General features: G+C 41.0%; 1 protein-coding gene across 1 annotated transcript; it reads right to left on the minus strand.

Annotated features, from left to right (window-relative positions):
• Positions 1-9,500: 9,500 nt before the first annotated feature.
• LOC101740909 (spherulin-2A) lies at positions 9,501-10,449 on the minus strand. The gene has a single exon (XM_021346357.3). It carries the CDS (start codon positions 10,407-10,409, stop codon positions 9,528-9,530), a length of 882 nt encoding a protein of 293 aa, XP_021202032.2. The 5' UTR covers positions 10,410-10,449; the 3' UTR covers positions 9,501-9,527.
• Between the last annotated feature and the right edge of the window lie 2,540 nt (positions 10,450-12,989).

Consider the following 12,989-nt stretch of genomic DNA (forward strand, 5'->3'; position numbering starts at 1 on the left):
AAGTAGGCAGGGTGGTGGTACCCACCCGCGCGGACTCACAAGAGGACCTACCACCAGTAATTACGCAAATTATAATTTTGCGGGTTTCATTTTTATTACACGATTCCTTCACCGTGGAAGTCAATCGTGAACATTTGGTAAGTACGTATTTCATTAGAAAAATTGGTACCCGCCTAAGATTCGAACACCGGTGCATCGCTCAACACGAATGCACCGGATGTCTTATCCGTTAGGCCACGACGACTTCAGTGCCAACCTTTTTTTTTCAAAATGGTCAAAAACCACCATGTTACTAAAATGCTTGTCTTACGTTTTTAAATTAAGCTACCGTTTTAATACCTCAAAATAAATTTAATTTAAAAAAACTATACGACACACTTAAATTGGAAACAGAACTGATGACTAACTCTTTTTATTTCCTACCTATGCTGATAGCCTTGAGAGGATATTTCAGCTTCTCCTTGACGTGTAGGTGAGCTCACGGGGCTCAAACCGCGAGTGTTGCTAACACTGGCCCTAGCAAGAGCCGTGCTTCGCAGAATCTACCACCGTTTCCTGCCTACCGTACTCTACCGTAATCTTCCGTAATCTACCTTCGTTTCCGATCCGGCGAGAAATGCAGTGAGTTGACTAAATCAATTTATTTTTTATCTCTACGATAATGGTCAGGATATTAGAGCGTAGTTAGAAAAAATATTGTATCGTCATCGTGGTCCTTGAAGCGTGTGCAAATTTTTCAAGTTAATCCAACGTTTTGAAGTCGATATAAATGACGTTCAAAGATATCTATACTAATATTATAAAGAGGAAAGATTTGTTTGTTTGTTTATTTCGAATAGGCTCCGAAACTACTGGACCGATTTGAAAAATTCTTTTTCCATTAGAAGCCGACAGTGTCCCTGATGAACATAGGCTACTTTCATGTGTGTTTTGATGTTTCCGAAGCGAAGCGAGGGCGGGTCGCTAGTCATTAGATACAAACATATCGAGCGAATGAAGGTGTTAACGCCTACAAAATTTTAATGAGCAATACCGTATACCATTAAAAATATTTTGACTGTTTAGTCTCTTGTTTTTTTATTGTCTCTAGTGGTCCCGCAGTAGTCGAAATTCGACTATAATTAATTGAAATTGTAAGAATGTATACTATTATGATTCTATTTTCAGACTATTTTATAAATCACAAATTTCGGCAAGACTACACTCTATAGAAAAATATTAATAAAGACAAACAATATTTAATCTATTCTCGATTTGACCACAGACGACCAGACCAAAAGTTTGACAATAAATAAATAGTATGCATACGTGTGTGCGTCAAATACGTGGTAGTGTGTGTGATGTTTTTTTATTGATTTAATGTATCTTTTATGCATTATTTAAAAAAAATATTAGCATAATGCACTTCTTCTCTATATTCTCTATAAGTGTGGAAAATTTCATACTCCTCCTTCCGCGCAATTTACGTAAAAAGGGATACAAAGTTTTTGCTTCACGTATTAATATATTAGGTAGATTACATAATTGTTCGGTAACTTTACAGTTTTCGTGTTTGGCGGCCAAACTAAAGACTCAAGGTGCTTATAATTCGTGAACACCTGAACATTGTGCTAAGTGCTACGGTATAGCAATTGTTAAAGGAACTTTTTTTTTTTATTGCTTAGGTGAGTGGACGATCTCACAGCCCACCTGGTGTTAAGTGGTTACTGGAGCCCATAGACATCTACGACGTAAATGCGCCACCCACCTTGAGATAAGTTCTAAGGTCTCAAGTATACATAGTTACAACGGCTGCCCCACCCTTCAAACCGAAACGCATTACTGCTTCACGGCAGAAATAGGCAGGGCGGTGGTACCCACCCGCGCGGACTCACAAGAGGTCCTACCACCATTAAAACAATACTAGCTAGATTAAACAATACTAGATAGATTAAATTGTAAAGCTAGTTGCCGCGAAAACCGATGCAAATCTGAATCCGAAGTCGTCGTGGCCTAAAGGATAAGACGCCCGGTGCATTCGTATCGAGCGATGCGACCGTATCGGCGTTCGAATCCCGCAAGCAGGTAATAATTTTTCTAATGATATACGTACTTAGCAAACGTTCACGATTGACTTTTACGATGAAGGAATAATATTGTGTAATAAAAATGAAACCCACAAAATTGTAATTTGCGTAATTATTGATGGTAGGACGTCTTGTGAGTTTGCACGGGTAGGTACCACCACCCTAACCATTTCTGCCGTGAAGCAGTAAAGCGTTTCGGTTTGAAGGGCGGGGCAGCCGTTGTACTGTTAAAAGTGAGACCTTATAACTCATGTCTCAAGGTGGGTAGCGGCATTTACGTTGTAGATGTCTATGGGCACTTAACACCGGGTGGGCCGTGAGCTCGTCCACCTATCTAAGCAATTAAAACAAAACAGATTCACTCAATTACGCAAAATTACATAATATTTAAATGTAATTAAATGGAAATCCTACCAACTGTTAAATACATGAATTTTCTTATCTAAGCTGGTGGTAGGTAACCTTAGAGGGCTATGCGAGCACAACCTGACGAACTGCGCTAGGTAGCGGTTTGGCTCTGCCCCTGGCATTGCTTACGTTTGAGCGACGGTAACCACTTACGATCAGATGGGACGTATGCTCGTCTGCCTGTCGGGCAATAAAAAAAAAAGAAAAAAAAAGCGATAAGACCGCCTATTGTACAAATGTATCTGCTTGTTGATTGTTTTCTGATATTATGTGTTTTGGTGTGCAATAAAGTATGTTCTCTCTCTCTCTCAAAAAAAAAACTGAAGTATTGATATATCGTGGAAACTTAGCTAATATTCTTAAAGCAAACCCTAACTTTTAAGATCTTTTCAACCAATTAACACGAGCACTAAAGATAAATTTAAGATCTGGAAGATTTACTGGTGGCAGGACCTCTTGTGAGTCCGCGCGGGTAGGTACCACCGCCCTGCCTATTTCTGCCGTGAAGCAGTAATGCGTTTCGGTTTGAAGGGTGGGGCAGCCGTTGTAACTATACTTGAGACCTTAGAACTTATATCTCAAGGTGGGTGGCGCATTTACGTCGTAGATGTCTATGGGCTCCAGTAACCACTTAACACTAGGTCCAACCATCCAAGCAATAAAAAAAAAAAGAAATAAAAAAAAAATCAAGATTCCATTCATTCTACATAGGCATAATTTAATTTAATGACACGCTATTTATTAGCCTTATATGTAGGTATGTAACGAAATGTTTGAATGTCATTTCCGCAGACTTCAAGACGTCATATTAACTTGAAAGCGCACGCCTCAAGTATCGATGACAATACAGTAGTTTTTTTATTTATTGCTTATATGGGTGGACGAGCTCACCGCCCACCTGATGTTAAGTGGTTTCCGGAGCCCATAGACATCTACAACGTAAATGCCGCCACTCACCTTGAGACATGAGTTCTAACGTCTCAGTATAGTTACAACGGCTGCCCCACTCTTCAAACCGAAATGCATTACTGCTTCACGGCAGAAGTAGGCAGGGTGCTGGTACCAACCCGTGCGGACTCATAAGAGGTCCTAGGTACCTAGTGAAAATAACTTCGGAAAATAAATAACTGTCAGCTCGGCTTACCTTATACAACGTGTTACAAAATACCACGTAAAAAATATAATTAATTATCAAAAGTCAAAAATTTTGTCAACCCTAGTAAGCTGTCATGTCAGGAAACCAGATTATTCACCAGAAAGGCCTACGTACCTATTTTACCTAATAATTGTATACTTTAATAATATTTCTATTTTTCATTCATAAATGTTTGCTACCTCAATACAAGGATGTCATTATACTGAAGTATTTATGCCTTCAAAAAATGTCAAGTTGGAAAAAAAAAATGTTGTCAATTACAAATCTTCTAATCGATATCCTACAACTGTCTCGATTTTTTTCTTTTTCAATATATTTTGCTAAATAACAATGCTTTTTAACTCGGAATATTACGATAATAATATGATGTTAAGCGTAGGCCATGAAGATAGCAATTGAAATCGTTCCGTGAATTAGGTAGAAATGTAGTTTACTCTTTAATTTTACTGAAATAGGGTTTGCACATATATATTTTTTCCTACCTATGCTGATAGCCTTGAGAGGCTATTTCAGCTTCGCCCTAACGTGTGTAGGTGAGCTCACGGGGCTCAAATCGGGGTGTTGCTAACACTGACCCTAGCAAGAGCAGTGCTTCGCAGAATCTACTACCGGATCGGAAACGCGACCCACTGAGAAGATCCGGCGAGAAACTCAGTGGGCTGTGTCTATGGATTAATTCGCTCGCTGAGCTCTTCGTCGCAAGCGACGGGTTCGACAAGGACGGTGACCGGTGCTTGTGATGCCTAAAAGCACTGTCAATGGATCATTGCACATCAGTAAAAATAATAATATTTTTTTATAAGATACCCCATCTTATACAGCGTTACTACGGCTCTTAAATATTGTGAATGGACACGATATAAGGCCCCATTTAACCATGTTTCGGCTTTACGGGTAGTTTTGTAACACCCTGTATAAGCGTTTGTTTTTTATTAGGCACACAATACACACTATCACAAGCTAAAACATACATAAAAACACAAGTAAAAAGAAACAAAATCTGGCTTGCAACATAAACCAATAAAGCCATGTGCGCACGACTAAACAAGACAAAATGCTGAATTTGTACACAATGGCCCTTACATCTATACCAATTATATAATTATATAATACACATATTACTTAATGCGAATGTTTTCGTTTTCGAGACAAATATACGGTTTTATTTATTTTCCTTCCTGGTCAGCAATTTACACAGTTTCTTGCACACCTCAGTGAGCTTAATACGATTTTTTTAACGTTCTCGATAGCGTAAAAGTTAACTCAAATTTGTATGGAGTTAGAACGTTTGCCTACGTTTGCCACTAGGGGCGCTGTTCCAACTGCATACAAGTTCGAGTTAACTTTTACGCTATCGAGAACGTTAAGATACTCACATTAAGCACACTGATCTCCGGGCCGCGATCGGTCTTTTCTCTCCAACTACGTCTTCAAGGGCGCTCGGATTCGATACAGAACATTTGGACTACAGTCCCAAACACCTGTAATTATAATACAGCATCCAAATAAAGAATTAACAGGCGTGAATAAAGATCGCGTCATCTCGTTTCTAATCTAAATTGGGGCGATCGATTAAGGGCAAGGACTATTCGATTCTGTCAGAGATCGAGGCCATTTTGAATGGAGTATAATTGTCAAAATCACGAAAGCTATCTTGTGGTAGGGCACCCCGTGAAAATAAAGTCGATGTGTTTGTTATATCATAATGAAAATACTTTAGTACTATACTTTAAGTAGGCTTTTTTACTGGTGATAGGACCTCTTGTGAGTCCGCACGGGTAGGTACCACAACCTCGCCTATTTCTGCCGTGAAGCAGTAATGCGTTTCGGTTTGAAGGGTGGGGCAGCCGTTGTAACTATACTGAGACCTTACAACTTATATCTCAAGGTGGGTGGCGCATTTACGCTGTAGATGTCTATGGGCTCCAGTAGCCACTTAATACCAGGTTTTTTTATTGCTTAGATGGGTGGACGAGCTCACAGCCCACCTGATGTTAAGTGGTTGTTAAGTGGTTAAGGTGGACTGTGAGCTCGTCCATCTAGCAAAGCAATAAAAAAAAATTTGCAGCAATCTTGTGATGACGTCACGGGACATCTGCGCGTTCGGGAAATCCGATCGCACCCGATGACACCCGAGTACGACCCGATATTATGGCAATGTTGCACGCCACAGATCAATTAACCAGTGAGAAAATCCGGCGAGAAAATAATTGGGTTAAAATGATATATATGTATTTCGACTACGATTTTTATATTATAATTTAATGCCTCCATTACATACTCGCCGAGTACAAACGAATAGCCACGAATACGGTGCAGTGCATTGATGATACGCGCCGAAAATACTGATGCCGATATTTACGCATGGCTTTTGTGCAATATCTAGATCACTTATTAAATTCCAAGCACGAAGGGTTCGTCGTGTAACTTAACCAGACACAGCCCACTGAGTTCCCCGCCGGATCTTCTCAATTGGTCACGATTCTGATCTGGTGGTAGTTTTTTTTTTTTATGGCTTAGATGTATGGACGAGCTCACAGCCCACCTGATGTTAAGTGGTTACTGGAGCCCATAGATATCTACAACGTAAATGCGCCACCCACCTCGAGATATAAGTTCTAAGGTCTCAGTATAGTTACAACGGCTACCCCACCCTTCGAACCGAAACGCATTACTACTTCACGGCGAAAATAGGCGGGGTGGTGCTACCTACCCATGCGGACTCCCAAGAAGTCCTACCACCAGTGAAAAATTCAAATTCAGCGAAGCACTGCTCTTGTTAAGGCTAGGGTTAGCAAATCCACCAGGTTGAGCTACATGAGCTGGCCTACACGTTCCATGAAGGCGATATAACCCCTGGAGGCTACTAGAATGGGTAGGCAACAAGGAACACTTTATCTCTACCATCCATCCTCCTTGCGTCGTATTTCTCACTGCTGGGGGTCGTGACCACCCTTTTGTATCACCATCGCACGCACGATCTTTATCAATCTTTTCTTGTCTGTAGCGGTGTGGAGGGCGTTGTGAAATATGGAATCACGAGCGGTGCGGATCTGGTCGGACCAATGTATTAGGCTGCGCCCCCGAGGCCTTTTTCCATCCACCTTACCAGTCATGATAAGCCTCTCGAAATTGCGCTACCACCCTTCCGTGCAATCCTACCATCCATACATCAAAACATACCCGTAACAGCCAAACGTGCGTCAACCATGTTTGAAAGAAGCTATCCACAAATACATGTTTATTTTATTCCCCAGATGGATGAGTCACCTCACGGTCCACCTGGTGCTCTACGATTACTGGAGTCCATAGATATATCACTACGTGTATGCTGTTACCCACTTGAGACGTGAGGTCTAATTCCAAATGTATAGCAACGAATTTTATATAGGAATTTTGCTCCTGAAATAGGTAGGCGTGGAGCCTGGAGGCAGGGCTCACAAATCGATTTGCCGTTATTTGCCGTGATGGCCTTCCTCTTGGAAGTAATTCGTAAATATGCGTCAACCTCTTTCATTAGAAAAATTTGTAGCTGTCTGCGGGGTTCGAACACCGGCTCAGTCGCATCGCTCAATACGAACGCACCGGTCGTCTTAACCTTTAGGCCACGACGACTTCGATTGATCTTTTTCTAAGGTCGTTTTCATGCACGAATTATTCAGCTAATTATATTATTCGCCGATAATCTGAACAAGGCATTAAGGATTAAAAGTATTACTTATCACCTGACTTCGTCGTCTAGATTAGTTTCAATACACCTCCTCGTATTGTGTAAGATTTTCAATGTCGAATTCGTACGCCATATGCACAAGGTTCTATTATACTTTTACGATCCATTATTCTTTGGTAAAATGTATTGTCACCTGCACGTCAGATCACAAAAAAACAATTTTATATATGCCGTTATGCAAATTTATCTTAGTAGCATACGCTTCGAATAAAAAAAATTTTCGCGCGCAATATCAACTTTGTGCGACCATAAAACGTATCTACAAATTTATTTTTGCTATTAGATTGAATCTCAGCTCTTAACATCTCTTCGGCAGTTTTGCGTTTGAAACCGCAAATAAAACTTTGTCGTTTCGTGTTTGAATTTCGACAAACTCTTGTTTTGCATTTATAACGACTTTTATTTGAAGTACATTAAGTTCAATTTCGGTTGTATAAATGTAATGAAAGTTGTAAGTGGTATTAGTTCAATTCGTGACGGTGCAATTTAGGGATATGTATGCTTTTACGAAATACTAATAATGTGGTAAAATTTTTCGCTTCGATTTTAGTATTTGGAGTAGGGTTTCAAATTGCCATGCAGGTTTGATATCGATTAAAAAATAATGCGTTTACTCTTTTCTTCTTATTGCGCGTATGGATGAACCAGTTCACGTCCTACCCGGTGACAAGAGATCACCGGAACTCATCACAATGTGAATACAGCCCCCCACCCTAAAACATGAGGTCGAAATCTCAACTAAACCTCGTAACGGTTAAGCAGAATAGTGGTACCTATCCTTGCAGGCTCACAGTATGCACCACAACGCTTATAATGGTTACATTACCTTTACTATGGAAATATTGTTTGCACGCACGGTTTATGCCGTGAAACAGTAATGCGTTTCGGTTTGAAGGGTGGGGCAGCCATTGTACTCTAAGACTAAAACTTAGAACATACGCTTCATAGTGGTTGGATGTACATTGTTGAGGTCTATGGGCCCCTGTAACCGTTTAACACCAGGTGGACAATAAGCTCATCCATCTCATATGACAATAAATCTATATATTAATACGTGAAGCAAAAACTTTGTATCCCTTTTTACGAAAATTGCGTGGACGGAGGAGTATGAAAATTTCCACACTTATAGAGAATATAGAGAAGAAGTGCACAATGCTAATATTTTTTTTTAAATAATGCATAAAAGATACATTAAATCAATAAAGAAAACATTACACACACTACATACCATGTATTTGACGCACACACGCATGCATACTATTTTGTCAAACTTTTGTTCTTGACGTCTGTTGTCAAATTGAGAATAGATTAAATATTGTTTGCCTTTGTTAATATTTTAGTATAGTCTTGGCGAAATTTATGATTATATAAATATAAAATACAATCATAATAGTGTACAAACTTACAATTCCAATTAATTATAGTCGAATTTCGACTACTGCGGGACCTCTAGTATAATTTAAATGATAATAAATAAAAATACATCTGCCCTCTAATGTGAAACATGCTCACGAGTTCTCACATTTTTTAGTAAAGTACCTAATAGTATTAAGAGGTTAAATTTTAAATACCTACCCCTAAAATCGCTGCATTTCTTTTGCAATTAAATCCCGATACACGGTTGGAATGACACCACACACCGAAAACTTTATCGCCTCATATAAAATATACAATTCCGAATAAATAGATTTATATATGAGTCAACTATTATCAAAGCCGGCAATGTGACTTTTGGACAATTATTGGTAAATCAGAAAAACGAATTATTGACTTTGTATTCCATTGGCAATCACAAAACTCTTCTGAACGACATCTTAGATAAATAACAGGTTAAGTATTAACCTTTATTTAATGCAGGTTTTGAACCGTATTCTTTGAAGGAGACGATTATATTCAAATCAATCTGTATTGACATATCGATAACATTTTTTGTCTAAATGCACAGATTGCCACCTTTGATAATAGACGACTCATATAGCACTGAGGGGTGCTAGCAAGGCGGAGGTCGGGCGGAGCAAGAGGGTGTTTATATCTATGTGCGGTGTTCACTTAAAGACTAAATGACTTTTCCTGTTGGAGAAGAAGCACAAGAGGATGAGGGTTACACTAAAATAGGAATACGAAATAAAAAAAACAAGGCTCGAGGATTTCAAACACAATTTTTAATTTACAAAGGCTTCCCGGTTTCCCGATCGAAAACTTTTAAAGACGCGTCTACATTGAAACCGAAACTTATGGTTTCCATCGCTGTGAACTCATTGGTTATGCCGGCGGTGGTTAAAATTTTCTGTATCGGCGGTCCCCAGAAGTGGTGTCCGTTGTGGGACCTCTTGAAGTTCACCACCACATTCCCCCTCAGCGACATAGCGTACACGACCTCCACTTCCAAGACCCCGGTGTATGCCGATAAAACGGCTGTGATCGCCTGACCCGGCTGTAACTCCGCTTCCATACCAGTGCTGGCGCCGATTGTGATTGATTCAGTGACCTCTTCGCTCTTGCCCCAAGTAGACGTGTACGAGAAGCCTGTCTTACCGCTCACTTTGGTGAACATTACGTTTATATCATACTCAATCTCTTGAGTTATCGAGAATGCCTTAGCCTCAGTCCATGTTGTGGTTAAAGTATTTTCGACTGTGTGCGTGATACCGGTGTTCACTTTGATCGTTTTATTGGAGGCGTTCTCAAAGTCCTGCGTAGTGATTATAGCCGGGTTCTTGGTTATGGATTTGAGTCGCGCCGATTTAACTGATAACACCCTACTGACCTGTTCGAATTTGTACTTCTTGTACAGATCGCCCCATGGCGTTGGACTTTTCAAGTAGACTCCGGACGGACTCTTCCCGAAATACGTTCGCACTGCATCCTTCAAATTGTCATCGTCGATATTAAACTTAGTGACGTCATCTTCGGATATCAGGTCAACTTGCACACCTGCGTACGTAACCGTTATATCCGGATTGTCGATGCCAGTGTCGATGTCTATTGAAATTTTAGATTCGATTGATTTAATTATTAATATGAGGCACAATAAATATTTTACGAACATCTTGCTTGATTGCTGCGATAAATGTGTCAAAATGTGATTTCTGTTAACAAAATACTTTGGTTTTATTAGGGTTCCGTGATTTAATACAACGAATTTCTTTATATTAGCTTTTGAAGAAGTTTTCTGGGCACATCTAATAATTTATGTTACCATGACCAACTTAACGTCTTAAACGATGCTAAAATAAGGTAATCGAGGATTAGACTTTTCAATAGTAGAAAAAATAAAGAATCAAGTTCAAAAATCATTGATCAACAATAGCCTGGAAACTACTTCCAATGATTGCTTGTCATGCCATGACAACCCATGTTCACTCGATTGAATAAAAATAAATAACTAAAACCAAATCACGCACGGTCATCTGGCCCCAAATTAGGAATCCCTGTTATGGGTACCAGAGGTTGATATACACATTTATACATGTTTAAATATATACATATATGGATATTATACACCCAGATAAAGAGCACACAAACCTGTCCATCACACGAATATTTGCCCGACGTGGGACTATAACTATTGCTTCACCGGGTCAATCATAGTACTAATTAAAAGAATACTAATTAAAATGGCAATATACTAGGACCAGTTCAGAAAGATGACGGTTCTTAGCACGTCCGGAAAAACCAGGACGCAAAGAGGCTTTTTAGTGAGCCAAATATTCTGGGGGAGATGAAGGAGCGGAAGCTCGGATGGCTCGGGCTTGTAGTGCGTATGGAACAGGATCGGGCTGTGAAACGGGTGTACGGGACAGCGAGAGGTCTAGTAAATCTACAGGACACGCCCCTGATGCTATATTATAGTAACCAGTTAGCGTACGTTCTGCCGTATCTTTGTGCCTACCTGCCTTAATTCCGATGCGAGCAGATCGCAGAACATTTAATACTAACGGTCGGTTCTGAAGTGCTGGCTACCTGGCCAATCCAACCGATAACCAATATCGGTTCATGTTAGTACCCATTTAACGTGCTTGACTTGACGAGAGTAATTTTATTTATTTACGCTTCATGTGGGAATGGATAGGTCATCTAATAAGAAGCAAAACATAAAAATGGTAATGCTATGCTAAATTATGCTAAATTAGTAAATTAGTAACCTCGAGAGGGGAAAACATTAAAAGGACGACCGTTCCAAAGGTGAGTGGACGACATAAAAACCGTAGCGGGCTCTACGTGGAAGAGGAGGACATATGGAAGGATTAGGGGAGGGGGGCTATGCGAAAGTTTACTGGACCTTTTGTGAGTCCGCGCAGGTAGGTACCACCACCCTGCCTATTTCTGCCGTGAAGCAGCAATGCGTTCGGTTTGAACGGTGGAGCAGCCGTTGTATATTTGAGACCTTAGAACTTATATCTCAAGGTGGGTGGCGTATTTACGTGGTATATGTCTATGGGCTCCAGTAACCACTTAACACCAAGTGGGCTGTAAGCCCGCCCAACCATCTAAGCAATAAAAAAAAGCAAAACAATCTTGGCTGATATCAAATGCTTACAAAAATTATATTAATAGAATTTACCTAAATATTAATTAGGATTTTTAATTCGTCTTTATCTTTTACATTCTAAATTTATTTTAGCCGTTCATAATATTCCCAACTTGAACTTGATCTAACAAATATTTTAAACATCAACGGAATTCAAAGAAAAAATTCATTTATTTATGATTTCTCGTCAGATCGAACCCATGACCTTACCAATAACATAGATAATAAGGTTAAAAATTGATGTCGCTTGTGATGTATTTAGATAAAATAAATAGAGATGTGTGCCACAACTACCGACGGAGTATTCGATAAGTGTTTTCAAATCGTTTTAAGTCAATTGCGTTCCTAATCCTAAGCCTGTGACGTGCCCGGTGATGGAATGAGTGGCTGGAGGGTGTCCAGTCGTGAGGGCCGTCCCAGGGGACCGACCCCTGGTTAAATAATAAAGGAATAAATAAATGATGGCAGACTTAACGAAAAAATTACCCCAGGAGGGTACCACTCTAGGTGGAGAATCCCTCCGTGCTTCCACCTCGGTGGGAGCATGCTGCCCCACGTATTCTGGGGGGGGGCAAAGCATGCCACGATGAAGGGGGCTGTGCGACGGGCAGCGGAAAACCCGTCGAACTGAGGTGTGCCAGCGCTGGCTCGACGCGCTCTGCGCTCGTCAGCGACTGCGAGGCGGCTGGCCCGAAAGGGAAAGTCAGGCGGAAGAGGAAATCGAGGGGAGTTTCTTCCCGCGAAGGGAAGGGGGGGCTAACGTCGTCCTCTGACACGGATGCCCCACCGGAGAAAGTGGTGGTAGTCTCCGATTCGGCCTCTGCCGCGGAGGAGATGCCGCCCCCTAAAGGGAGACCCGCTCGGGGGAAGGGCGCACCGTCACCGGCGCCGTCATCGGCGTCGATGTCTGTCGCCTCGCTGGACGGGCGGACGACAGAAGAGGAGGAGGGCGGTCTTCGGGACCCTGCCTTGGTCATAGGCAGGGCCATGAAGACCGTCAAGTCGTATGCGGCGACCAGTGCCAAAACCAAAGCTGCTGGCCGCAGGCTGCGGGAAGTCGTCTCGCGAGTCTCGAAGGTTCTGCCTTCGGTTGCTTCC

This window comes from Bombyx mori, chromosome 24 (genome assembly GCF_030269925.1).
Source record: "Bombyx mori chromosome 24, ASM3026992v2".
In the NCBI taxonomy this organism is placed as follows: Eukaryota; Metazoa; Arthropoda; class Insecta; order Lepidoptera; family Bombycidae; genus Bombyx; species Bombyx mori.

Excerpts from the sequence above, each read along its gene's own strand:
- LOC101740909 (XM_021346357.3), bottom strand. The coding sequence starts at position 10,409 with ATGTTCGTAAAATATTTATTGTGCCTCATATTAATAATTAAATCAATC.